Source organism: Anas acuta, chromosome 5 (genome assembly GCF_963932015.1).
Source record: "Anas acuta chromosome 5, bAnaAcu1.1, whole genome shotgun sequence".
In the NCBI taxonomy this organism is placed as follows: Eukaryota; Metazoa; Chordata; class Aves; order Anseriformes; family Anatidae; genus Anas; species Anas acuta.
Window position 1 is genome coordinate 24,686,321 of NC_088983.1, and position 25,956 is coordinate 24,712,276.

At 37.2% G+C, this 25,956-nt stretch overlaps 2 protein-coding genes across 5 annotated transcripts in view; one reads left to right on the forward strand and one right to left on the reverse strand.

The window, feature by feature from the left end:
* Positions 1-97: 97 nt before the first annotated feature.
* GEMIN2 (gem nuclear organelle associated protein 2) lies at positions 98-7,875 on the reverse strand. Its single transcript, XM_068683272.1, has 10 exons — positions 7,685-7,875; positions 7,261-7,345; positions 5,977-6,066; positions 4,317-4,376; positions 4,033-4,143; positions 3,396-3,440; positions 2,587-2,655; positions 1,154-1,264; positions 890-948; positions 98-562 (listed from the first exon to the last, which is right to left on the reverse strand). Exons 1-10 carry the CDS (start codon positions 7,804-7,806, stop codon positions 523-525), a joined length of 792 nt encoding a protein of 263 aa, XP_068539373.1. The 5' UTR covers positions 7,807-7,875; the 3' UTR covers positions 98-522.
* A 929-nt stretch (positions 7,876-8,804) lies between these two features.
* The window catches only part of SEC23A (SEC23 homolog A, COPII coat complex component), a 29,041-nt gene continuing 11,889 nt past the window's right edge, over positions 8,805-25,956 (forward strand). Inside the window, exons 1-15 of one of the 4 annotated variants that reach the window (XM_068683251.1) lie at positions 8,805-8,941; positions 9,182-9,349; positions 10,577-10,945; positions 11,468-11,520; positions 14,697-14,938; positions 16,211-16,268; positions 16,513-16,599; positions 17,251-17,487; positions 17,590-17,669; positions 18,374-18,518; positions 18,850-19,008; positions 19,940-20,055; positions 21,794-21,917; positions 23,032-23,112; positions 25,205-25,294. In XM_068683251.1, coding sequence (XP_068539352.1) covers positions 14,718-14,938; positions 16,211-16,268; positions 16,513-16,599; positions 17,251-17,487; positions 17,590-17,669; positions 18,374-18,518; positions 18,850-19,008; positions 19,940-20,055; positions 21,794-21,917; positions 23,032-23,112; positions 25,205-25,294 — 1,398 coding nt within the window. In that variant the 5' untranslated portion in view covers positions 8,805-8,941; positions 9,182-9,349; positions 10,577-10,945; positions 11,468-11,520; positions 14,697-14,717. Of the gene's footprint in view, positions 8,942-9,181; positions 9,350-10,576; positions 10,946-11,037; positions 11,195-11,467; positions 11,521-14,696; positions 14,939-16,210; positions 16,269-16,512; positions 16,600-17,250; positions 17,488-17,589; positions 17,670-18,373; positions 18,519-18,849; positions 19,009-19,939; positions 20,056-21,793; positions 21,918-23,031; positions 23,113-25,204; positions 25,295-25,956 lie in introns of those variants that run through there. The other 3 variants (XM_068683252.1, XM_068683250.1, XM_068683249.1) reach the window with 3 other exon arrangements.

A 25,956-nucleotide genomic window follows, 5' to 3' on the forward strand; every position in this document is an offset into this window, starting at 1 on the left:
GAATTGATGCCTGAAAAATCACATTTAGTCCCAGTTGTGTAGGTTTTTATACTAAGGCAGTTTTTAAATACTATGAAGAATGAGAACAGCCACAATATTTAAGAACACTTAAAATATGCTTCAGTTTTATTAAAAAAGCCCTTGAGGGGAGTGTGTTAGATAAAGAACATTAATCTGTAATGTAACATCTTTTTTTTTTTAAACTTAGAAGTCTTTATCTAAGGCAGTGTCCACAGGAACACTCAGATGGTAGAAAATTCTAATGGAGAATGCAGTTTACTGAGACAGTAGCTTGAGAGATGACGACAAACACTTCACTGACCATTTTATGATGATGATACTGGAGATACAAACAATCTCATGCTAAAGATCAGCTTAAGTTATTCTTAGCTGTGCCAAATATGTTGTTACATTGAGGGTGTTCTGAAGGGTATGTATTGTACTTCAGGTCTGATCTGCACAATGTCTGGTAATGCTCTTTATACCACAGCAACACAAAATAGTTGGTATTCCAAAAACAGTCTAGGAAGGTTCATCAGCTAAATCACGTTGATCAAAATACCTAGTGGAGAGAAATGGAATATGGTGAGAACCTCTAATGCAACTTACTCCTTACTTTGCTTTGAGTTGTTAGACTGCTTGCTTTCTAGGTCTTATTTTCCTGTCATATTCATAGCTTCATGGTTCAGGGAGCTCATCCAAGGAAACTGACCATTTTACTTAGCTTCATTTTACCCTCAGGTTTAGCCTAAGTCCTTTTAGCTAAGTATATTTGCTACGTACACCCAGAGAACTTTGATCGACTTCCACTTTAAAGGAATCTAGGTTAGGCCAAGGGTAATCACACATTCATTATGGACATACATTTTAGATCTGTAACTTGCATTACCTGCTAACTAAGCAGATTATCAAGTTCAGAGCAGATACTTGCTCTTCGTTCTTGTTCTCCTGAAAGAGAAACAAATACCAAAACAGTTCTGCTGATAACCATGTCCAATAGAAAAACAGTTATCCGCTGTGTTATGTGCTTGTAGTCATCCCTTCATTCTCAAGCAGGTTTCAGATGTGAGAAATTACTTACCAAGACTTGAAAAATCATTTTCTTAACAGTTTGCTAAGTTGAAACAGTCCTCTGCACAACATTAAATCTTACCTCTAGTACTCTGACTTCTGAGCACCGTCTTGCCAGCTGTCGAATAAGGGAGTGAGCTTCAGGTAGCAAAGGCTTTTCAAGGCATGCCAACAACGCATAAAACCACCTACCCTGTGTAAATTTAAATACGAAATTTTTAATTACAGGTATTTTCTTAAGTTCTACAAAAGGAAACTTGTTATACATAGCAGGTCTGGACTGTAGATCTCAAAAATCTGAGTCTGAAGATTCCTTTAAATGTTGCCAGAACTGAAGAGTTTGAAAGCCAAATTAGAGACTGCAGAGTAGTGTCTTGTGTCTGTAGATAAGCTTCTTGTGAACAGTAGTCCTGGATTTCCTTCTATTTTTCTGGAGTAAGATATAAATTAATACAGCTTCCACTATTAATCTAAAGGAAGCATTTAGTAATATCTAAAGATTATTGCATAGCTATTAAATTTTAACTTCACAAACTATAGAAAAATATTCCTGAAGAGTGAACATATAAAGTTAGATCTTTACGGTATTAATGCTGTTGGGTCAGACTTAAGATTTATACCACTGTGAAAATGTATTCTTTGCTTTTTACTTGACTGAATTTTACCACATCCCTGCAAATCTAAATTCTGCCAGTCTAACTTCTTAAACTAATTCTAGTGTCTAGTGGCTCTCATTATGAGAATAAACTAAGAATCAATGTGTGCATCCTCTGCAGCATATTGGTCACTAAAGACAGGACATGAAAAGTTTTTAAGTAACTCAAATTAGTGAAACAGTGTTTAGTATTATCAAAGTAATTTTTTATTACTCATTTACTTTGTGGTACTGAATGAGATGCACCTACCAAGGTCTTTTGTGGGTAAGATGACGTTACACAGCTAGTTAATCTAGTTTTGGCCAACTACATGGTACTATACCCCAGCATTCTTTTCTTTTTTTTTTTTTTTTTAAATTAGATTTTAGATTGGATCTGTTTCCACGCTAACACAGATAAGCTTTCTGGTCTGTGCTGCACATGGGAAGACTAAATGCATCTCTTCCTGCAGACTACCATGCATCTCCCAACTGTAAAATGGAGGTGTTGGCAAATACAGCGTGCAGCACACTGACAACTTAAATTGGTCAGACCCAAAGCTGCTAGACTCTGGCCCTCTTCTCTCCACAGCACTAATACTCCTCTGACCTTGAAGATTAGGCTAGTGTGGAAAACAGATGAAAAGGAGTGGTTTTAGCAATACCTAAAACATCCGAATCTGTTGTGTTTTGAATTAGCCTTCCAAAAAGTTGTGTGAATGTTCAATCTAGTATCAAGTGAGTTTTGAAAGCAACTGAATACAGTACATTCATCTAGAGATCTCTTTAGAAAATAAAACAACTTCAAGGAAAACAATGCACAATTTATCCCTTGTTTAAAGCAATCACATGCAAGTAGTTAGAATAAATTAAATAGTTACCAGTTCAGGAGTAAATTTTTTCTCTCCAAACCAGATTATCAGGTATTCTAAGACGCTGGTTACTGTTGCCTTCAAAAGAGGAACAGAAAGAGACAATCTAATACCTGCAAAGTTTTGTTTTGCTATCCTTCTACCTAATGGATTATACTATATAAAAACAACCATGATTTTTGTCTTTAAATATGGACATAACACATTTCCACTTAAATGTAATTCTATATGGTATTTAGTTCAGGTTGAAATTAGACATAAGGGTGAAGCAAGTGTTATAGCAGCAGTTCCTGAAAAAAGCTTTTTGAAAAATAAAGACCTTTATATAAAGCAATTTTCCGTATTAATAAAAAGTTATGGATAAATAACTACAAATTAGAAAAAAAAAGACAGACTGACTGTTTCTCTGTAAGGGTGACTAGTGAGCAACACAGTAAATGTGTTTCTTCTAGTCTTGCAATGTATGTTAGAGTTGACAATCAGCATGAAGAACTGCACTTAAAACACTAAAGGAGAAATCTTAAAATACTGTAAGCCCCTAAAGGGGCATTCAGCAGCAGTTCAAACACTAAAATGCTCTATAGAGCAATTACAGCAAGAAAATAGACTTACAACCATTCATGATACATGTTCACTAGTAAAATTGTTTGTGGTTAAAGGTGAGATCAAGTGTTTTCATTGCAAGTGTACATTGAATAGCAGTTATAATAAACAATTACTTCCTCTAACACCGGAAAAAATAGGTAAGATTTATGCAACAGATGGAACATAGGAAGTAATAATTTAGGCCACTACGCTATTCTAAGAGGGAGCCTTACCTGATTCATTCTGCTTACAATACTTAGCAAAGGAGGAAAGCCCACCTGAAAAATAGTCAGGTTGGAAACCATTTATAAGAACATTTCTGTGTTTTAGTTCTAAATTAAAACAAAAATAACAATTTAATGTGACATTCAGACATTTGTAAAGATTTTGAATTCTATTCTGAGCTTTGATATTTATGAAAAAAATATTCAAGCAAGTTGCAAGTTTAAGATAAGGTCCAATCAAATTTGATATCAAAACACTGCTTTTGCTGTTATTTCTAAAGCTTTTTTTTTTTTTTTTTTTTTTTTTTTTTTTTGTTTATAGAGTAGCATGTCTGAGGACAGGAACCACACTCATAAAACACTAAAGCAGACTGTGGAAAAAGCTTTCCATTCATGTCAGTTAGCAAGAAAGTGTGTTTTAGCTGGGAACAGATGAGGGAACTCTTCCTACATCTTGACTGAAGGGATAGACTTTTTCTCTGCTTCACTCTGCTGCCACTTAAAAGGGAAGAAAAATGGGTCTTAACTGGGCTCGCAGGATGGTCTGCCTTTTACTTAGCACAAGTTGGTAACAAGCAGTAGCATTGTTCCTGGTAGTTATTTGTGAAAGTAGCAGCTGAAAATTAGATGGAACTCCTATACTCACCTTCATGTAATCAATTCCTAGATTTTCATTATCAGATAGTGACTCTACTTCTGAGTAGACTCTTTCACCCAGGCAAAACTTCTTCCATCCTTCTTCATCTTCTAATTTTGGCTGAAGTAAATAAAAATAAATTAAAACTGTGAAATATTGTTGACTTGAAGACACCGAAGAACTAACATGGTAATACTCACAAGCTGTTGCATTAAACAGTACAGCAAGATTAACCAAACACAATTAAATTTAATGACTAGAAAAAACACAGAACTGTTAGGAATTCTACTCACCATATTAACATTGCTGTCCAAATGTTGTGACCGCCAGTGACTTCGGTGCTTGTTCAGACTCTGAGTAATTAAAACAAAGCCAAATCACAGTTTAACTTTACAGTTACTATCTCCTAGCCATAATTGCTCTTCATTGTTCTTAATCTTCATAAAGAAGTATTTTTATGGTGTTCTATACATCATTAAAGGCAGTACTGGCTAAATATTCCTCAATCTTCTTAATATAAATGTAATTGTTACTTGTACAGGCTTTTTTGAAGTAATGTTAAAGCTGAAGGATTTTTTTAAGACTACTGCATAAAGCTTTAAATTGAAGTAGTAAGCTCTACTAGTCTAACAGATTTTTCTTATGCTTGTTATTACCAAAAGAAAAAAAAATGGATAGTCAAAGAGCAAACAAAGCTAATAGCCTGTTTCGAACAGTGCTCTGTATCTGATGCCTACTGAACTGCGAACTATATTCCTTGTATATTTCCACTGACAGGGATGCCATATAAAACAAATTCGGATGTTGAAATTGGCCTGCCTGATGGTTTTCTGTATTGCAGAGCGAACTTTTAATACTGGAAATATTTTTACCCAACCCAACTTTTACTCTAGCAGTAAAAATGACCTCTAAAAATGCTGTAACAACACCTGATGCATTATGTGACAAGTGACTTTTGATGCCCTTTTCTCTTAAGTATTTTCTAGGATAGTCTCATATTTCATCTTAATTTTGGTACAGGTGAGAGGACAACTTGTGTATAAAAGAAATATCTGTAGTGTGAATGTCCTTAAATGTCCATTTCTTTAGCTCTGCTAAACTCTAAGATTGTGCCTAATACACAGTATGCAATGTAACACCTTGTAGAAATAGGAGTTAGTTCAGTTAGTGTTTGCAATATAGATGCAGTAGCACACATCTCCACCTTCACTGATTTACCTCCCTGAAAAAAACGGTAAATGAGCTCATACAAAGCTCAATGCCATAGCAGCTTCAGTGCAATTCAGTATCAATGCATTATAAACATTCCTTCAGCAGTACTGGAGATGTACTTTACATGTTGTTATTATCTTTTGCATTTCACCCTGTTTGAACTGTGGATAAAGCAAGGTACAAACGCAACAGGAAAGATTAAGTCTGCGCTAATACTGCAACCTTACAAATAACATTTTACCAACTCGGTATTTCTCCCCATAACAGGTCCCCCAAATTCCAACAGGATCCCAAACGAACTGTGTGTTCTACATACACAAATCTCACAGTGCATTAGAATCCACTTGTTATTCAGTTGATGTTGAGTTTTACAGAACATTCCTGATAGTGCTTAGGTTTTAATGTAACTGCAAAACATCAGTGATTTCTTTCCTCCCTCAACTACTCTGTATCATTCAGTCTAAACACAAACATTTATGCTGTGTTTGAAGATTTTTTTTTTTAAATCTTTAAACATGACACTCAGGAAGAAGTTTCATCAGAAATTTAAAAGTCTCATAGTAGATACTCATATTTTTTTTTTCAGAAGTTAATACAGTTGCCTAACAACTTTAGTATAGAAATGTTACGATTTGTGTTAGATAAGAGATAAGGTCGTTCCCCAAAAAGCACACGTGCTCTATCTAGACAGTGCAAGTTGAAAACATCCCCCCACTCTCCCTCACACACACCATTTTGTACCTGACGAACGGCTGAGAAATTGGCTACTTGCTGCTGCTGCCACTTGAGTGTTGGAGAGTATCCTTCAGGAGCAGGCTGACATCCAGTAATCTAAGGAAACACTGGCAATAATTACAGTGTAAAGAAAGCTTTATAAAAAGAATTCTTAAGAACAAGAGAATTAGTCAAGTTTACCAGCAGATAAAAATAGGATTTAAGTACTCACTTAAAAAAGGTAATTTTTTACAACATGCAAGACTGATCTGACAGTTGGTCTAGACAAAATTTCTCCTGTTTGACTCCTCTTCATATGCAAAAGAAGGAAAACCAAGCATTCAAAGTGTGCTGTCAAAGAATTACTTAAGGTCATCTTTTTAGCACTTGTTCTACCTTAATTTCCCTGTAAATAAAAAGAAGGGTGCTGTTTCCTTATCTTGGGTAGATGCTACAAATCTTAGAAGTTCTACTTGCTCATATAATAAGTTGAGCAAGACAAAATGCTGAAAAAATATGTTTTAGGAAATTAACTCTGACAGCTGAGTAGATACACCCTCTTTAAAGATTAGCACAAGAGAATTACTGTAAAGAAGTCTTTTTACAAATTTTTAGAGATGCCATTACAAAGAGAGGAGAAAAATGATGAGAATGGTTGCAAGTTACATAGTCATACACCAGTATTAAAACCTTTTATTTAGCAATTTAATAGTTAAATTTCAGATGACACAGTTTTTATTAAAGACAGACACACTTGGTCACTCAAACTATTTGAAAGCAGATTAAAAAAAGACAAACAGGTCAACATGACAACAGAAACCTACTTGTAATGGTAAATCTCAATAAAATATTCTACTAAAAAGGAAAAATTGGTGCTAGAATTTCACCTTCAGTAAATCTTAGGTGTATTTACTATCCTTACTACCTCACCCTAGATATATATTAGAATTCAAATACAGGCTTTCTTCCAAACCTTATGCTGATTGTATGATAAAGTTTTTGTAAAATGTAATGCAATATCTGATTTCTTCGGGCTGTAAGTGTCTGCTGTGCATCAAGTGGTATGGATGGATATTACCAGTTTAAAATCAGTTACAAAGACTGTTGTCATCCAGGTTCAACTTCAATCAACTTCAAACCCAGAAATTCAATTTCATTCAGTTTAATTCTGTGGGTGTTTTAAAAATCTAGCAGTGCTATTGGTTTACTTATGCCAACAATTTCCCCAAATTAATACACACATCTAATATTAACAAATTCCCTCTACTTGTTCCTAAAAACAGCAAAAGGAGTAGAAGAGCCCAGACTTACTGAAATGTTCACCGTCTGCTTCTTCCTCAGTTTTTTGGGGTCTATTTGCGCCACGACCACATCTGGGCACCGAGCCGCTTCAATCCTACAAAATCAAATTGTAGTGCTGCATTTTTTTCCGTCATTGCAACAGGTGGTTAGATACTGAATACCCCCGAGATATGGCTCCTGCACAGATCTTAAAGTTTGTGGAAAAAAAAACAAAAACAAACGAGCTACTGGCTGTACAGGCGACAGCACTAGCGTCCTTGAAGCGTGCTTACTCCTCAGCCGCCCCGAAGCGGGACCGCGCATCCCACGGGGAGATTTTGGGATGCCAGCGGTCAGGCAGCGGCACTTGCCTGCCTGCGGCCAGCCGAGCACCGCCGGCTGCAGCCCCCCACAGCCGCCCAGCCCCGCCGCCCCCCGAGGCGCCGCCACTCACTGCACCCGCCGCAGGTACTCCTGCGGGGTCCTGGGCGGCACGCTGGGGTCGAAGTCCTCGGGCAGGTCGCAGTCGCCCACGGGCAGCAGCCGCGGCATCAGCTCCTCCACCGCCGACTCCATGGCTGCGGCCGCCCGCGCTCCGCTCCGCTCGGCTCCTCCTCAGCGGCCGCTCTCGCGAGAGAGCCGCGGCTCGGCGCCCTCAGGGAGGCGGAGCGGCGGCGGGGCCTCAGCCTGCCCGGGGCCGGCGGCGTGGGGCCGGGGCCGGCCGTCAGGAGCCGCCCCCAGCCGCTGGCCCCTCGGGGCTGCTCGCTGAGGAGACCCCGGCTTGCGCGGCCCCAGCAGCACACTGAGGGAGTTCAGCCCCAAAGCACTGTAGAAAATAGCAGTGCCAGCTCACTGCCCGTCAAATCTTCCTGTGCTACCTTGTAAACCTGTAGCAACCCCTTTCAGGCGCTATGCTTTCATTCTCAAATACCTTACTTTTGGCAAGTGGTTCCGTCAAACTCACCCGTTAATACTTAGTCCATCTGTGGACAAGTGGTAGTAATAAGAATTAACCCTTCCTTGAAATGCTTTGCAATCTATGGTTGAAATTATTTGTCTAACTGTTAACTGTAATTGTAACAGTTAATTGTAATTGTAAATGTAGGCTGAGTTTTGGAAGACTCAGGCAAACTTTCATTTTGTTGCTGTAAGGGTTTATCCAAATACTATTGCCTGGCAGTGTCCATATCCCAAGTGAAAGTTGAGGTACCATTAGCACAACAGTGGCTTACTCTGTGCAAACCAGATGAAAAGCAGAAGAATAATGCTGTAACTGTTTAAATAATTTTGACTGTGTATTATCAAATTCTGATATGCAAAATTTCAAATTGTATATTATTTTTCCTTAATAATTCTTAATAATGTGCCAGATCAGTTTAGTGCTACCCACCACCCATATAGTAGATCAGAGTAGCTCTAAATAGTTCTAAGTTTTAAGAAGCAGTAACTTTTTTTTTTTTTTCTCCTTTGTATTAACATAGTTCTGAACAATCATCAACCTTAACTCCTCCTCTCCGATGACTTTTGTTTGTTTTAAGGTGTTTCCAAAACCACATACGTGTAACAAAGAGATTTAATGCTGAATTCCGGATCTAACATCCTGGTGGAGTATGTGACCATTGTAGCCATCACTTGAAATAAAACCTGCTAACCTAAAGCCACGGTGATTTCTCTTTGGGAAGGTTGATCAATAGTCAAGAAAAAATCTTTGGTGAGTCAAGCTGTAAAAAATTATCTTCTAAAACTTTGGTAATATTTAGAACTTATTTCTTTTTATTTGTTGTGAAGTCAAGAACTATGAACAGAACAAGATGCCAGAGATACAAATGTACTTTAAATATACTTCCTGTATTGAGTTTTTTTTCTTTCTTTTTTTTTTTTTTTTCTTTTTTTTTTTTTTTCTGGACCTTTTGATACTGTTTAAGCCAAATAACAATTTAAATTATTACAGATAGTCTTCCAAGATCAACAAAATTGTTACTTACAAGTTTTACCACAATGTTGATGCAATGGCTAGTCAATATGATTCACTGGAAGAAGAGGAAAAAGAAACTGGAATGGAATACTGTTTCTTCTCAGCTGCCTAGGCATTATTGAAGAATACTTTCCCAAAGAAAAGGTGAGTTGCCGTCAGTGGATATGCACTGCTGACTAAAAAATCTGACTCATAAACTAAAAAATCTTCATTATGAAAAATAAAATACTATTACTGTACAAACTAATAATGGGATATAATATATTTTCTCAGAATGTGTACATACAGTATTAGGACCCAATTTTCTGCTCTATTTTATTGCCTCTTTACTTTTTTGTGGTTTGTGCCATCATGGCAGCTGCAAGACTTAAAGGTAATTTAAAACATTGGATTGAGTCACTATATAATGAAATTTAATTGCACTAATGACTGATTAAAAATACTGTATACCTTTTATATGTACTCTAAATTTTCCAGTTCTTCCTTCTTTCCTTTTAAGCATTTTCAAATGTTTCAGCTGTCTCTTTTTTTCTTGTTGTTCTTAGACCTCCTAAAGTTCTGACTTTGGGAATTGTGTCTTTTCATTGCATTTTTCTGAAAACGTTCAACACAGTACTTGATTACTCTTGAAATTAAAACACTGAATTACTTTCAGTGCATCTGTTTGAAAGTCATCCTGTTGTTACTGTTTTTCCAAACTGAGGAGGTTACATGTCCTTGGCGGTCTTCAGTTTATCAGTTTAATACTCCCACAGCTGGGAGTGAGATTCAAGGACATGGAAATTTAAGTTTTAAGTTTTCTTAAAGTTTTCTTTAAGAAAAGTTTTGCTTTTTTTTTTTTTTTTTTTTTTTTTTTTTTTTTTTTATCTGCTCATGTTTCTAGGCTAAAGAGGATGGGCGAACAATATCAGAGATGGGAATGGCATAGAAATTCTACATAAAAATGTTTGACGTAATAAGTTAGGATAAAGATGTTTTAGTTGTTATTTGGTTGATGGCCATAGCATTTTCAGAGTCACAGTGAGGGAGGACATGGTATATACAGGAGGATGTTTCTCAGTCCTCCCCCTTGTCTGTATCACTGGCACTAGGATTTCTCAGGAAAGACAGAAGCTGCTGTTTCAGCCTTTTGTGGCTGGCTTGTTTAAAAAGCCCTGAGACCTAGATATCACTGTAACTTGGGTTTTGTGGGGAAAAAAGAAAAAAAAAGACAGAGCCAAGTTAAGGCTACATGAAGCTTTCTGTGAAGATATTAAATAAATACGTTCTCTTTCTAAATATTTCAAAATGTCAGATAGAAATATTATCTCAGGATGAAAAACACCAGAAATACGTATATTTTTAATTAATATTTTTTTTTTTTTTCCTCAGGGAATCTGATAAAAAAACCCTTCCAGATTAAGAAGTTGACACAAACACATGGACAATGGGTGTCACGCAGAGTGAATTCAGGGACTCTCAGCAGCTCGGCTGGCTCAGTCCTGAGGATTTATGCCAGACCCTAGCAAAAAAAAGAAGACGAGCAGGGCGAGGTAACGGAGAGGTAGATCCACACGCAGGTGGAGGTGCGGACAGGAGGTGCCTCAGCCAGCCGGTGCCACGCGTGAAAGGGAGAGAAGGCGAAACTCCCTCTGGCGGATGGGTGCATGGATACAGCATTTCCCACACGCACTTCAGAGGAAGATCTTTAAAAGAAAGCTGCAAGCCGAATACTTGGAAAACAAGCAGCCCCTGAGGCCGGTAAGGCGCAGCACAGCCGGTGCGGGCTGACTACCACCCTCCCCGGGCTGCTGGCCCGCTGCGGGCAGAGCCTGCCCGGCCCGGCCGGGCACAGCCCGGGGCTGGGGAGCGGCGGGGCTCAGCCCGCCCCCGTCACGGCCCGGCCCGCCGCTCTCTGCCCCTTGACGTGGCGGGGACCCTCCCGTCAGCCATGTTGGCTGCGTCGGCAGCGCTGCCGCGGCTGCGTGAGGGAGGCGGCCGGGACGCGGGGTGAGCGGGCACGGCGGGGCTGGGGCTGGAGCCGGGCGGTGGGAGCGGGGGCGCCTCTGTGGGGCTGGGGGGCACCCCCGGCCGGCTGCTGGGCCGGGAGCCCCCCGGCGTCCTCTGGGGAAGGGTCCCGGCACCCGCTGAGGTGGAAGGTGGGGGAAGACGCTGCCCGGGGACTGACCGTGGTGCCCTGAGAGACGGCTGAAGATACACAGACGTCGTGCTCAGGCTGGCCCTGGTGCATTCGGATCTCTTTATTATTTTATTATTTTTCAGGTGTGTTGTTATGTGCTCAGATTGCTTATAAAAAGTCGGACAGAACTGGGAAGGTAGGTTTGGCTGATGACCCTGTGTGAGTAAATATGTGACAACTAGATACTTATGTTGTCACTTTGACCGCTTGTGGTTGCTTTCGATACGTATTAAATCATTCTCCTCATACAGACCTCTTGGAACTGGAATAGATTTGTATCTGAAGTGCTAATGGCTGTAGAGAGAAATATTTTGGTTTTGTATGTGCTTCTAAGGATTAGTGGATATTATTTTGGTATTGGGACATGTTTATAAGTGGTGGGTAAAGGTGCTGAGCTTGAAGCAGGAGCATTTAGAATAACCTGTTTTGAAGAAACTGCATCATTAGTGTTTGTACTTCTAGAACAGCTATTTAAAATAATGTGATTTCAAAGTAAGGTATTTCAAAACTGTTCATCCGTCTATAAGGTAGTTTTATCCTTGCTGAGTGGTGTGTCAAGCATGTTTGATCTGTATAGTGGTTAGAAAGTCCTAACTGCACTCTTGCATCCAGTCAGAGTAATTGCATCAATACTATTACTTACCTGAGAATGAAACCTTTATACTCAGCTTGTGACTTTTTATGCAATTCAGGTGTGGCTTCTTCAAGTGTGATACAGGGTGAACTTGCTGTGGTGCAGGAGTGGGAGGTGAACAGCCTCAGCAGTGGGAAGAAACAAGCCAGGAAGGACTGCTGGTCTCTGCTGGGTGTCTTATCCTGCAGCCCAGCTGGAGCAGTGACACCCCAACACAGAGCTTTTGCTGTTCAGCTGCTTTGAAAATCAGTTCTCTGTGGTTTTCCGAGGTGGGCAGTATGTGTTTTGTGATTGTCAGGCGGATGCAGCCTTTGTTAGGTAGATCAGGAGGGTTTGGTCTTCTGGTCTCATATCACGCATCCTCGTAGCTATCCCAGAAAATGTAAGATCAAATATGTAAGTTTTCATGGCTTTTGGAAAGGAAGAAAAGGATGGAAGAAAAGGTGGAGGAAGACTTGATTATTAGGAGGTTCTGCCTTCTGAATAGGTAGTGCCTGTTAGAAAGTAACAGTATTTAACTCATTAAATCCAATAACTCTTTTCTGTATATGTACGTGTACTTCATTAGTCACTGCACAGTGGTGTTTGTACGTTGCCCTCTGTGGTGCAGTGACTGATTAGTAAAAATAACATTCATGTAAAGCCATTTCAGATGAAGCTGGATTAACATGCGGAGAAAAGACTTCAAAGTCTAGCACAGGAATTGGGAATTCATGTTGGAGCTGGTGGACTTTGTAGCAGATTCATATGAAACTGCTGAAGTGGTCTCTTAAGTTGCAATTTTCTCAGTGGTTTTAGGAGATAATTTTAAAAGGAGAGATGATTCAGTTATTTGGCTTGTGCTTATAGCTAAAGCTGTTTCCTCATACGTAGTGTTGTACCACTATCCCATTTTTCAGGGATAATGTTCTTTCACCTGTTGCATAGAACAGTGATGGATTTTGATGTATTAGGAAACCTATTACATTCTGCATCTGTTTCAGATACCAGACTGTCTTTTCTACCTTAGTGGAGTTATTTTCATTCTCTGATCCCTCTGTTCTAATTCTGGCTTCTGGGTATTACTCTCTCCTTGTTTTTGTTCAGTTTTGTTCCTTGCCTGATGGCCTTGCAGCTCTGTGAGTAACAGTGGTGGTGGAAAAGCTCCTGTGCACAAATGCTCTGGCTTCCAGTGTTGTAGTACTGTGACATAGGATCTTCTGCTAGCATCAGTGAGGTGACCTGCTCATGGAAGTGTTGACAGACAATATTATCATAATATTTCTGTTACAGCATGGAGACTAGTGGAAAACTACAAGAGAGGAGATACTTTGTAGTTAAGTTTGCCTGTTTGTTGCGTTTTGTAGCTTTTTGATTGCTCTTTGTATCTTTCATGACATGCTAACAGCTGATTAATTCCCTGTTGTTTTAACTGTGGAATGTAGGGTTTCTCTTTGTTTTATGGATGGCAATAATCTGTTTGGTTACAAGTCATCATTAGATTGAAGCTCTTAAGTTTTTAGATTGAAGTTTTACTTGATTTTTTTTTTTTAATTATTGTGGAAACTAAAGGTCCAATGGTCTAATGCCATTATATTGTTTTTGCAAAGAGAGCTAGGTCTTTAGAAGTGGAGAGTTTTACAGGAGTCTGCCACAGCTCGTGTAATTGCTGGGCTAAGCAGGTCAGTGTGCTTGTGATTCCTGATTTACATCCCCATGCAGGAGGATGCCTGCCTGTCTAAAGCTGTTCGTTAACTTAGTGCAGTCTAAATTGAGACCTAGGAGTATTTTCCCAGGCTGTCTGTTAGGTGGCTCATGTAGACTTTTAGAGTAAATTCTTAATGATTTGGTAGTGGAGGTTTAAATATAGTTGCTGGAAAAGAAACTGTACAACTTAAGTATCCTAAAATGTACCGTGAAACAAGCAGCAGAAATTCAGAGATGGTGTGAGCATAGCTGAGTTTTTTAAGGGGGTCACTTCTTGCTGGCCTCCGCATATGCTCACAGGTTCCTGTTGAACTTTTCAGATGTATCTCTGTTCCCCAGTGCTCCAGCTTGTGAGTTACTGTTGCTGAAAGTCTTGAAAATCTTAGGCTGCTGCCCAAAATGTTAAGTTTGAGTTCAAAAAATTGCTGAAGGCACATCTTGATAAATAGTGTAGTGGGATATGGTACATGTACTTCTTGTAGAGCTATTTCCCAGCATTGCTACAGGAATGTACCCTTGTGGAGTATGATGTTTTTATTCCTTTATATTTACAAATGTGTTGCTTATTGAAAATGGCTAAGTATGGTTATGAAATTCTTACAAAATTTGCTACAGCAGGAAACAATGTAGTAACACTGAGTAGAAATACTTTTTTTTGCTATTTGATTTCTAAAAGAAATTAGAGGAGTAGTTTGCAAGAATGAAAGATTCTTCAAGAATGAGCAGAATTAATAATTAAATGGATTAGCAAAAGGTCTAAAGCACTGTGGTTTTTTTTTTTCCCCTATGTCTTTTTTATAGCATGTTAAAGTTTTGTATATTCTCTGCTCTGACCTACCCGAGAATTATTGCTTTAGTTATAACATTTCTTGCCCGTTTGTTGCTTATATCAAGAACTGATCAAAAGATCACTGCCATCAAGTACATTCACTATTTAGTATTTGCAATGCTTGTATTTCCACATTCTGCTTATGGTTATCTTTTTATTTTAGTGCTAAACAGAGAAGCTGACCATGACAACCTTCCTGGAATTTATCCAGCAGAATGAGGACAGAGATGGAGTTAGATTCAGCTGGAATGTGTGGCCTTCAAGTCGTCTTGAAGCCACAAGAATGGTAGTCCCAGTGGCTGCCCTCTTCACACCACTGAAAGAGCGGCCAGATTTGCCTCCTATTCAGTATGAGCCAGTTTTGTGCAGTAGGACCACGTGTCGAGCTGTTCTGAATCCCTTATGGTAAACCTAATGTATTTATGTTATGTCAATATCTTTCCAATAACAAACCAATATTTAGAGTAGTGCCAGTTGAACTGTGCAAAAGATGCGGTTTGCTGGAGTTCAAATATTTCTCACATCTGTATACAGTTCAGACTTCTGGATGTGAAAATCTATAAGCATAAACTTTTAAGGTGTAACGTAATTTAAACATGGTTTTCACTTAACTAATTGTTTCAGTGTACTTCAGTACATTATTTTTTTCTGGAAATGTGTGTCTTGTGAGTTAGTATATTACTGCGTTTCACCTCCAGGAAATCACTTGGGTGAAAAGTTGTGCTATCTACTTGTAATTATTGGGCCCTGGTATAGTTTAATTTGCAAGTAAAATAAATGACGTTTGTTACTAACCTTAATTTGTAGACCCAAGCAGGTTGGGTGATTTAACTTACCAAAACAGAAGCTAAAATAAGATGTAATAGATAAATAAATAAATAAATACACCAGAAGCAGGCCTGAAAGAGGGTAAAATCAGAGTGTATCAGGCTAGCTAGTCTGCAGCCCCTAGAATTAGCATAGCTCATTTGATCTTAATAGAGCTGTGTGTGTTTACAGCATGCTTGGATTTATGGAAAGATGTAATGATAGGTTTAAAAACCTTTGCTATTTTAGACAGAAGATGCTTCCTGTCTCCTAGCAAGAAGTGTACCTCGAAAACATATAAAATTTTCTTTCCCATAAGATGTGAATAGGACTTCGTAAGATATCTGTATGGCATGAAGATACAAGTTGCATTTTTTAAAGCTATGTGAATGCAAACAAAGATGTAGCTGAAAGGGGCTCACCCTTTGGAAAAAAAATCTTTTTTGCACAAGGGAAATAGCTGTCAAGTTGGAACCTTTTTTATTAGGGCATAATATATATGCCCTAATATACAGCGGAGTCCCAGACTCTTAACGGGAATAAACTCAGAAAAGAGAAAAATGCAAAAACAGAGAGGCTTAGAATGATTTCCCTAACAACGTGCAGAAAAGGTCTAATAAAAGTGCTGACTGTGTATTTGTAAATTTCTTACTTGCTCCCTTTTCTTGAAGATTGTCATTCCTCTCTAAAGACAACGATTTGCCTCATATGTGTGTAAGACTGAATTTTATTTTGAATTTTTAATGGGGGTATTTAGGAAGAAGCTTTTTCAAAGCCAGTATGTTTTTGAAAAATTAAATGTATTCTAAGGTCATTGGAGAAAAACAAATTTTTCATACAGTCTAAACTTTTCTTACTGTATTTTTACAGCCAAGTGGATTATCGAGCAAAACTCTGGGCTTGCAACTTCTGTTACCAGAGAAATCAGGTAAGAAAATGAAACATTCATTTTGTAAGGTAAAAGTGAAAAATTCTCATTTTTCAAATAATAGCTGTGAACTGAAATTGATAGTGATAACACAAGTATGTAACTATATCATCAGAGATGTTGTTAAAAAAAATCTCAATGCAAACAATAGTGAGCTTCTTTTGTAGAGGGAAGTAGCCCATACATATGTTTTTGCTGAAGTTCTAATCTTCTATTTATGCTTAATACTTGTTTTTATTTGCAGTTTCCTCCTACCTATGCTGGCATATCTGAAATGAATCAGCCGGCTGAACTTTTGCCTCAGTTCTCTAGCATTGAATATGTAGTACAGGTAAAGTCATTAAATAAAATCTTTAATATTATCTATAAGCTAACAGTGTACAAAATGAATTAATTTTGATTTTATTTCTTCACTGCATTTTAATGACTGAGTATATGTGCTTGTTAGTAGATTGAAAATTTATGTCATCAATTGGAAATGGAAAACAAGTTTTTTGTCAGAACACAAAGATAGCTAATAAGACTGCTGTTTTTTAAAAAAATGTAAAAAAAAAACAAACAGAAACAAAACAAACAAACAAAAAAAACACCAAAAACTGTTTTCTTTTAAAGACAGTATTTCTCTTAGGTCTATTGCTTTAAGTTTCTTCTTAAACTAGGAGTTTAATTTGTGTTTGTGCTAAGGGTTTTCTTACTGCTGCTGCTATCTTGAACAATTTCAACACAAAGGATTTTTTTTTTTTCATAGTAAGCATTTAGTTTTTGTGCAGAGTTTATTATGATTTGGATTTTGTTCCCCTTCAGCCTTGGATACTGATTATTACTTGAGAGGGAGGAGGGAGGTAAATTAGATGGTACACTGACATTATTGGTATGAATAAAATAACAAAACTTACTTATTGTGTACTTTATTTGTTCATTTTTGATCCTGTAAATATTTCAAGATTTGTTTTTCATGTGATGATATTTTTATTTCTTACAGCGAGGTCCTCAGATGCCTTTGATATTTCTTTATGTTGTGGACACATGCATGGAAGACGAAGACTTGCAAGCTCTGAAAGAATCCATGCAAATGTCGCTTAGTCTTCTGCCACCAACTGCATTAGTGGGTCTCATTACCTTCGGGCGAATGGTGCAGGTTCATGAGCTTGGCTGTGAAGGAATTTCCAAAAGCTATGTCTTCAGAGGAACAAAGGACCTTTCTGCAAAGCAGCTTCAGGTAACACACAAAAGCAAAGGAAAAGAAGTTATTGAGATGATGATGAACTTCAAATAGTCTGCGAACAAATTTTTTACTGAAATCTTATGTATTTGACTGCAGGAAATGCTGGGACTGACAAAAGTAGCTGTTTCACAAGTCGGCCGGGGTCCTCAGGTGCAACAGCCACCACCTTCTAACAGGTAATGTGCTTAAAACATTTAAAAACTCATCTTGGCTACACTGATTGGAGAATTTATGTTATGTGATAATGGAAAAAATCAACCAAGAGTTGAACCTTCTGGTTGGTCACAAATTCACTTGGAAACCTGTGGCTGTAGCCTGTTTCTGTTCTGGCAGTTTGTACTGGGAAGAAAAGACATAAGGTGTGGTAGTCAAATTATCTAGATGACATTTTGGAAATGTTCTGTGTTACGTAGTTATTTACAGATCTATAGTAATCCTGTGTCCCTGTTGATTGGTATGCTGGAAGGTGTTAATGGCTGCTTTAATGCCTGTCTTTTATGTCAATGTCCAGTTTTCTCTTTTGTTTTTCTGTATTCTGCTCCTTGCCCCTCCCTTGTTGTCTCTCATCTGGAAATTGTCCTCTGATGTTTGATTCTCGTGAGAGAAAGTCTTTTTGAGATTCTTAGGTGATTATCTGCTGTGTTCTTTTGGCTAGGCATGGTTCTTTCTGGATAGTGGCTACATTTCTAAGTCAGAAAATCTTTGTTTTACAAACTCTGTGTTGAAAACTGCATTTTCTTGGTGAAGCAGAGGCATTGCTCTGAATCCAGACTAGAATGTCTCATATTGTAATATGTGTCTTCTTTGTTGCAGGTGAGCAACTGGTATCGTTTTTATCTTAAAATTACAATCTAAATCAATGCCATCTGTTTCTTGCCAGATTCTTGCAACCAGTGCAGAAGATTGATATGAATCTTACTGATCTTTTGGGTGAACTGCAGCGGGATCCTTGGCCTGTTCCACAAGGGAAAAGGCCCTTACGTTCTTCTGGAGTGGCTCTTTCTATAGCTGTAGGACTCCTTGAGGTAATAGCTTTAACTACAGTTGAGCTAATATGTAAATAGATATCTTGTAGAAAAGCTGTCCCAGTCAATATGTAAAAACTATAGTAATCGATGCATATTAGATTTGTGTGATGATTCTGTTGAATATCATCCCACACATGCATAGCATATTGCAGGTGTTTAAATATACATTTTAATGAGGCAAGTTTGAGGCTGAATTAGTAAAGAATGTACGGTTCTGGAGGAAAAAAAATACAATTATTTTTAGAATCCTATTAGTGTGGTAAAGACCTGCATAGCTATTTTTTCAGTTCAAAAACTGATGGTTTAATTTGTCTGTTATTTCCTGCAGTGCACTTTCCCTAACACCGGCGCACGTATAATGATGTTCATTGGAGGACCAGCTACACAAGGACCTGGGATGGTTGTAGGGGATGAACTGAAGTTACCTATAAGATCCTGGCATGACATTGAAAAAGACAATGCTAAATATGTTAAAAAGGGCACGAAGGTAAGAGAAGATAATGGGTGATGTTTTATGTAGCTACTTTTAAGTAAACATTTGTTGCCTGGCACTGTAAGATACTGTTAGTAGTGGTAGCAAAGGTGGGAGTTGTGTGTTTTTGTCAAAATGTCTCTGGATGTCAACAGAAACTTCTCCAAAAATTTCAGTATATTGACTTAGAACTTTGTCCAGCTCTTATTAAAGTTCTTTGGAGTAGTTCCCTGATTTACATTGGAGCAGATTCATATTACTAAATCTAGAGTGAGGCTGTCTGCTTCTAAGACAGCCTCAAGAGCATCTCTGTAGTTTCAAGGACAGTTAGTCAGTAGTGTTTAGGCCAATTCCACTTCATCCTAAAGGTACATTTGGGCAGGTGAACTTCATCCAAAACCTATTGAATTAATCTTGACTGATTATAATGAAAGCCAAATTATTACCTCAGTCATGGGCGCCTGCCATTGTAAATGCTTGAGATTAGAGAGGTAAATTTAGATCCAAATCACAGAACTGGTCATTAATGCACAGTTGAAAATGAAAAAATCAAGGTCATTTTTTACTTTAAGTAGCAACGATTGGTCTTCTAGGGTGTGTCATATTCTCAGCCGGTCAGAAAATAAAACACAGATGTTGAAAATTCCAGACTAAAATTCAGGAAAAAAAAGTCCCTTCCAACTCAGGATATTCTATGATTCTATGTGTACTTAGTCACATGGTCTGAACTTTTGGGTAGACCTGTGCGGTGTCAAGAGTTGGACTTGATGATCCTTAAGGGTCCCTTCCAACTCAGGATATTCTATTCTAAGTCTTTTATTAGAATATGATGCGAGTAAAGTCAGATAATGATGTTTTAGAAAAAAATGTGGAGTCTAGGATTTAATGTAAAGATGAGCGTTCATGTCATAAATTGCTATGAACTGTATTTTCATCTTGGATTTAGCATTTTGAAGCCCTGGCTAATCGGGCTGCAACAAATGGTCATGTTGTTGACATATATGCATGTGCATTGGATCAGACTGGTCTTCTGGAGATGAAGTGTTGTCCCAACTACACTGGGTATGTGCCTGTTCATTTTTAAGTAGCATATGAAGATGTTTTTACTTTTTTGAACTATTTAACAGGAAAACTTAGCAAAACCATCCTACTTTTTTTTTTTTTTTCCTCCAAACTCCGTTTTACTGTGACGGTTGCATTTGTGCTGAAATTTGTCACCATAATTGTGTGTTTATCAGCAGGCTTTGTACTGTTTTTCTTTTGTATGATCTTCTTGAGGCTTAAATAACGTGACTATCCTAAACGCTTTATCTGATGTACTTGTGTGTGTGTGTGTATGTAAGTCTTAGGTTTCAGTAAAGATAAGGACCTGTTATGCTTTTTCTTGCTGTTCAGAGTGGTACAAAACTCCGTGTTATTCCTTCTGTCTTGTTTATACCCTTCTTCTAGATACTGTTGCACACAACTTCAGCTGATGTCTCAGGTGATTATCAGGTTGCATAACTGATAAATCTTGTTGCTCCTGAATTTTGCTCATCTATCCAGTTCTGTGTTTTACACATGCTCTTATATTCCTCCAGCGTGTCTTGCCATCTGTTCATTTTAATCTGATCAAAGCAATTCAAGTCTTTCTCCTGACCCACTCCTCTGTTTCCTGTCATTGTGGATGACACACTCTCCCTTTCTGTTATGCAGATCTACAGCCTGGGATAGCTTTTGACCATTGGTTGTATTCTAACCACCTCATTCATTTTGTAAATCCTGCAAATTCTTCTTCCATATTTTTTTTCCACACTGAGTTTCAGGCCAGCTTGACCATGCAAGCCAGTGCTGAATAGTTTCTTTTCAGAGCTGTATGTATAGCCTTCACATGGGAGTTTCCACTGTTCAGGAGCTCTATGTTAACTCTACCTGTACATATGACTTATTTTTTGCGTTGACTTTTCTGCATTAAATTCAAGCTATATTTTTCTGTATATTAGTGTAATTTTGCTCTTATTTTTTGCTCTTGTGACTTACCATACCCTGTTTCTGCTCTTACAGCAAAACTAGGCTTCATGTGTAGTTTGCCTATTCCTTCTATAGCTGTTCCAATTTTCTATTTGGTTACGTTCTATCTACAGGGAGGGGTTTCTGATTCTGCCCATGTCCGTTGTCTTCCATCTTCAAGTAAGATGAAGAAAAATTTGTGAAAACTTCTTTAACTTCTTTCAGAGTTCTTTTGACCTATTAACAGATTTTAAGAATGTTATTCATTAATATTCTTGAATAATAGTAGTATCTCCCATTATTATTTCCTGAATGCAGTATATGATATTTCAGGATGAGCAGCAATCATTGCAATATCCACAGAAGACTGCTAAACATAAAAACAAATCATGCTTTTTAGGCATAGATTTAAGCCTGAATGAGTGCATATACAAAATAAAATGGTGTGGAAATATGTTCGGAATATTTAATGTTAGAATTAGGTAGCTGACTGCATGAGAAGGTTATGAGATATTTGTAGTGCTCAAGTCCAATGTAGTATTTTCCCAGTGAAAGATTTTATTATATATTATAATCACAGTGACCTTAATTTGCTGTTTGGATGAGAAGCTCACTTAAATTCATCCCTAACATTTAGCAGAGCGTTAACTTCATGATAGTCAAGAAGACAAAAACATACCTCACCATGAACTGTCCTTAGTTTTAGGCTTTAATAGAAATAAGCTATATAAATCCTAAGTAAAAATAGATGAGTTATCATGCAATTATTTTGCACATAAGTTCTTGTTTTTTGTTTTATGTTTTTGTCTAGAGGCTACATGGTAATGGGAGACTCTTTCAATACGTCTTTATTCAAACAGACCTTTCAGAGAGTATTCACAAAAGATATGCAAGGACAATTTAAAATGGGATTTGGTGGCACATTAGAAATAAAGGTAAGAATAAAAAATGCAACGTGTTAGGGAAATACTGGCGTAGAATGGCTGTGAACTTCAGAATCTGTCCTTTAAGGAATTTTTAGGAACACAATTAAGAGATTACTTATGGTTGGCTTGGACACAGCTGTTACTACCTCGTTACCTCTTTGCAGTTTCATGATTCTGTAAATGTGAGTTAGATAAAACGTTAATTCCTTTTTACCCTGCATTCAGTGACAGCTGAAAGGAAGACTGAACTAAAATTAATCTGTGTTAGAAACTCACAGTGCTATGTGCTTAGATTTTGGTATCAATAGTGAGCATTTCTTGGATTAGATCCAGGTTCTTTATATAGTGCAGGAAAACTTTCTTTTAATTTTCCATCCTTATCAGAATCCATTTGGGCACTTCAACAATGTTCATTTTTATCTTCTCTCTTGGGAGAAGGTTAGAACTGAATGTGCTCTAGGTTGAGATGTAGGCTGCCGTTATCTTTCTTGTATTGCAACAGTGCCTTGTAGAAGAATATGGGACTATTTTCTTGTTCAGCAAAAGTCCGTTTAATTTTTAACTACCTGGACAAATAATAAAATTCTTTTTCATATGAGTGTTATTGTGAAATTTGTTGGATGATCCTGGGAAATGTGGTAACAGAGCCTTGGTTATAGAGGAATGTTCAAACAGGAAAATTACACTGGAAGAATGTAAATAAGTGGATTTTGTTTTAAGATATATATGTTTAGAAGATCCACGCGTTCTGTGTATTAATTCACTGTGGGATATGTACAGGCTTATCCTACAAGTCTCAAGTTTTAATCTCTTTTGAATATTGTAATGACTTTGCTAGAAAATGAACATTATGCGTTTTAGGTTCTCAGAGAAGAACTTCTGTTATTTATAAGCATATATTTTAATATACATTCATGCTGTTATTTCATGTTAAAGCAAACATACATAATTCAGTGTTCAGTGTGAGCACGTGAAAAATTTCTCTAAATGTATCAAGCATTATGTGTATAATCTTTTCTAAAGGTATAAAAAGTCTGATATGCATTGAGGTTTTTAATTAATTAATGTAAATCTGAGTTCTTAGTGTGGCGTATTAATGTATGTTTTTCTTTAAAATTTGAAGACTTCAAGAGAAGTAAAGATTTCTGGAGCTATTGGGCCCTGTGTCTCTCTCAATTCTAAAGGACCTTGTGTCTCAGAAAACGTAAGTGAATTTTGCTGAAATTGAAGGTAATGTTCCATTGTGGACAAGTCGGATTTAGGACTTTTAGATCTGAGGAGAGAGAGGCTGAGCTTCTTCCATAAGTGGAATAAATTGTGTTCATGTTTTAGAATTTTAAATTAAATGCACTCAAGGGCTGCTCTTTGGGTAAGCTCATGTTCACTGCTAGATTAGATTTGAGTTGTATTAGACCTTGCAGGTCCCTTGTTACTTGGTTATGTTTGTCAGTTGATTGGTTGCTTTAAAATGGGTATGGATATGCTGTTACAGCAGGAACCAAATAAAAAGTGAGTGATTTTATTGTTAAAATGAAAGCTTATCCTTTTATCCAAACAGAGAGCCATAAAATATTTTCTTTAGAAAGACTGAGAGAACAGGAGGAGACAAGTATGGGAACATCCCCTTTATCTTACTCCCCACTCCTATTTATATAGCTATGTCACCAAATATTCATTTAATGAATTGCTCGGAGTATCCGGCTATTACAGGCTCCTGAAGTAACTCCCCTAAATTTACAACAGACTTAAATAATCACTTATTTTCTTATCAAATAATATTATAGCAGTTTAGTTGTATATTTGATTAGCAATCAAAAAAAAAATCCTACAAGTAAACAGATGTCTTAAATTTCAAAAGTCTCAGTTTTTGTTCCTAAAAATCTGCGTAATAGAGCACTTGACAGTGTGCAAGTGCTTACAAGTGGCCTACTCTCAAGCATTTTTCATAGCTGATTTTTTTTCTTGTATTTATGGTTACATCTTCTTGAATTTAAAAATCTCAATATAATTAACCATTTTTTCTCTCAGTGGTCTGGCACAGATTTTCTTGCATCATCCTCTGAATGATTGTGTATGTTGCAATAAAAGTTATAATGCCTCCCCAAAGCAATTCCAAAGTCCTCCCCAAAGTACATCTCAATATTTAAACCACATACTTAAATTATAGGGGGTAATAGAAAATTTAATTGTGAATTTGTATGTGTTGCTTTGCAGTTACATCATAATTAATGTCTATTTCAAAAACCTTGTGTTGAAGTTATCTGAATTAATATTCAGAGGTAAAGTGTATGAATAAAATATAAGTATATGCAGCTCATTTAAGATGGTAACTGGACAACTGATTTAGCCCTAATACTTTGAGTACAAGCACATTGATAACTGTTGACAATATAATTTTCCTTGAATGTATATTTTGTTTATTTTTGATTGTTCGCATATGAATGACTGATTTGGCTTTCTAAAATTGGTTTCTCTGGATGTTTGTATTGTTTTGATGACAAAAAGGAAATGTCATTTCAAATAGGTCACTATGTATACAGATACCCCATTAGTTACTAGAGACTATGTGACTATATACTTAAAATGTAAACTACCTACTACAAGTTCATGATGGTGTGCATTGGAAATGGTGTTTCACTTGAGCACATTTTTTGTTGTTAATGTTGTAATTTAAAGTGATTCACTAAATGGAAAGCTGCCATTTTTTTTTTTTTTTTTTTAATATAAAATACAAATCCTGTTTCAGCCAAGTACTAAGAAAAAAATAACTGTGAATGAGACATTCAGTCTCTCTGATCTCTACCATAACGGAAGTTGAAGCAGGGATGTAAGAATTCCTGAAATACATGCTGCTTCTTCTCTAATCTTTGTATGATAGTATGATGATACGTATCACTCTTTTTAATTCTTTCAAAATGTATACAATTTTAAAGATTGTTGATTTTACTGGGGGTTGTCACTTACTTTCAGGACAGCCTTGATGTACAAGTATTTCTCCTTGTTTTAGGATTTTTATCAGATACACTCTTAAAGTTTCTTTCAGCATAGATATCTCTGCCTTGCTTAATCCTCAATTCCCAGCACAAGCGCTCTATGATTTTCTTGCTTCTGACAATTTTCCCATTCTCTCTCTCTCCACTGTTGCAAGTGTTCTCTGTCTGAGAAGATGGCAGAATGAGCAGGGAGGAAACTTGTGACAGAACAGTTGTAAAGCATCACCTGTACTAGCCAGATGCTGTGGTGTAAACACAACAATAATTCTGTTTTATAAAGTATTGTATAAAATCTATTTACAGGAGATTGGAACAGGAGGTACGTGTCAGTGGAAGATTTGTGGACTTAATCCTACTACAACACTTGCACTTTACTTTGAGGTGGTCAACCAGGTATTACATGTTTGTCTACTTCTCTTGTAAGCACAATAATTAGATTTTTATGTGACTTCTGAAGCCTATGAGTAGGGTTTTTTTGTCATTCTATCAACCACAGCAGCAGGGATACGACTGATATTGCTATTCTGTGTTGCTGATAATCCAAGCCCAAATCTTTCTTTTCAGAGTATTATTTAATGAAATATGTCAGTTGGAACATATGAAAGTACTGTAATCCATTTATTTTAAAGTATTTTTCAATATTTCTCTAGTGTTTCAGTTACAAAGTAATTGTTCCATAATGTTACATTTTAATTAAGCTTTTATTGCTCAATTTGTAAGTAAAGTAAGTAAAGATTGTCCCTGATGTGTTTCAGCGAAGCCATGCAGTCAGGTTTCCTCTCTCCCATGGGGGTTACTGGGAAACAGGATAAAAAACAGGACAAGAAAATGTACTGTTCCCTTCTAGTATTGTCCCTTCTTCCAAATGTTTGCAGCCAGGGAAGTAGTATATTGATTGTGATCTCCATATATTTAGTATACCCTATTGTGTACTTTATTGGAAGGGTGTAGGTTTTAAAACTTCAGCTTACCTTAGCCAATTCTTACTTTGCTTTTCATATATTTATTTTAGTCTTATTTATTACTAACTCTCAAACTGGTCTGGTCATGGTATG

Coding starts and splice junctions, on each gene's coding strand:
- GEMIN2 (XM_068683272.1), bottom strand. CDS start 7,806: ATGGAGTCGGCGGTGGAGGAGCTGATGCCGCGGCTGCTGCCCGTGGGC. Junction 4,144..4,316: donor TGGACAGCAATGTTAATATG/GTGAGTAGAATT, acceptor TATTTACTTCAG/CCAAAATTAGAAGATGAAGA. Junction 2,656..3,395: donor TTGTAAGCAGAATGAATCAG/GTAAGGCTCCCT, acceptor CCTCTTTTGAAG/GCAACAGTAACCAGCGTCTT.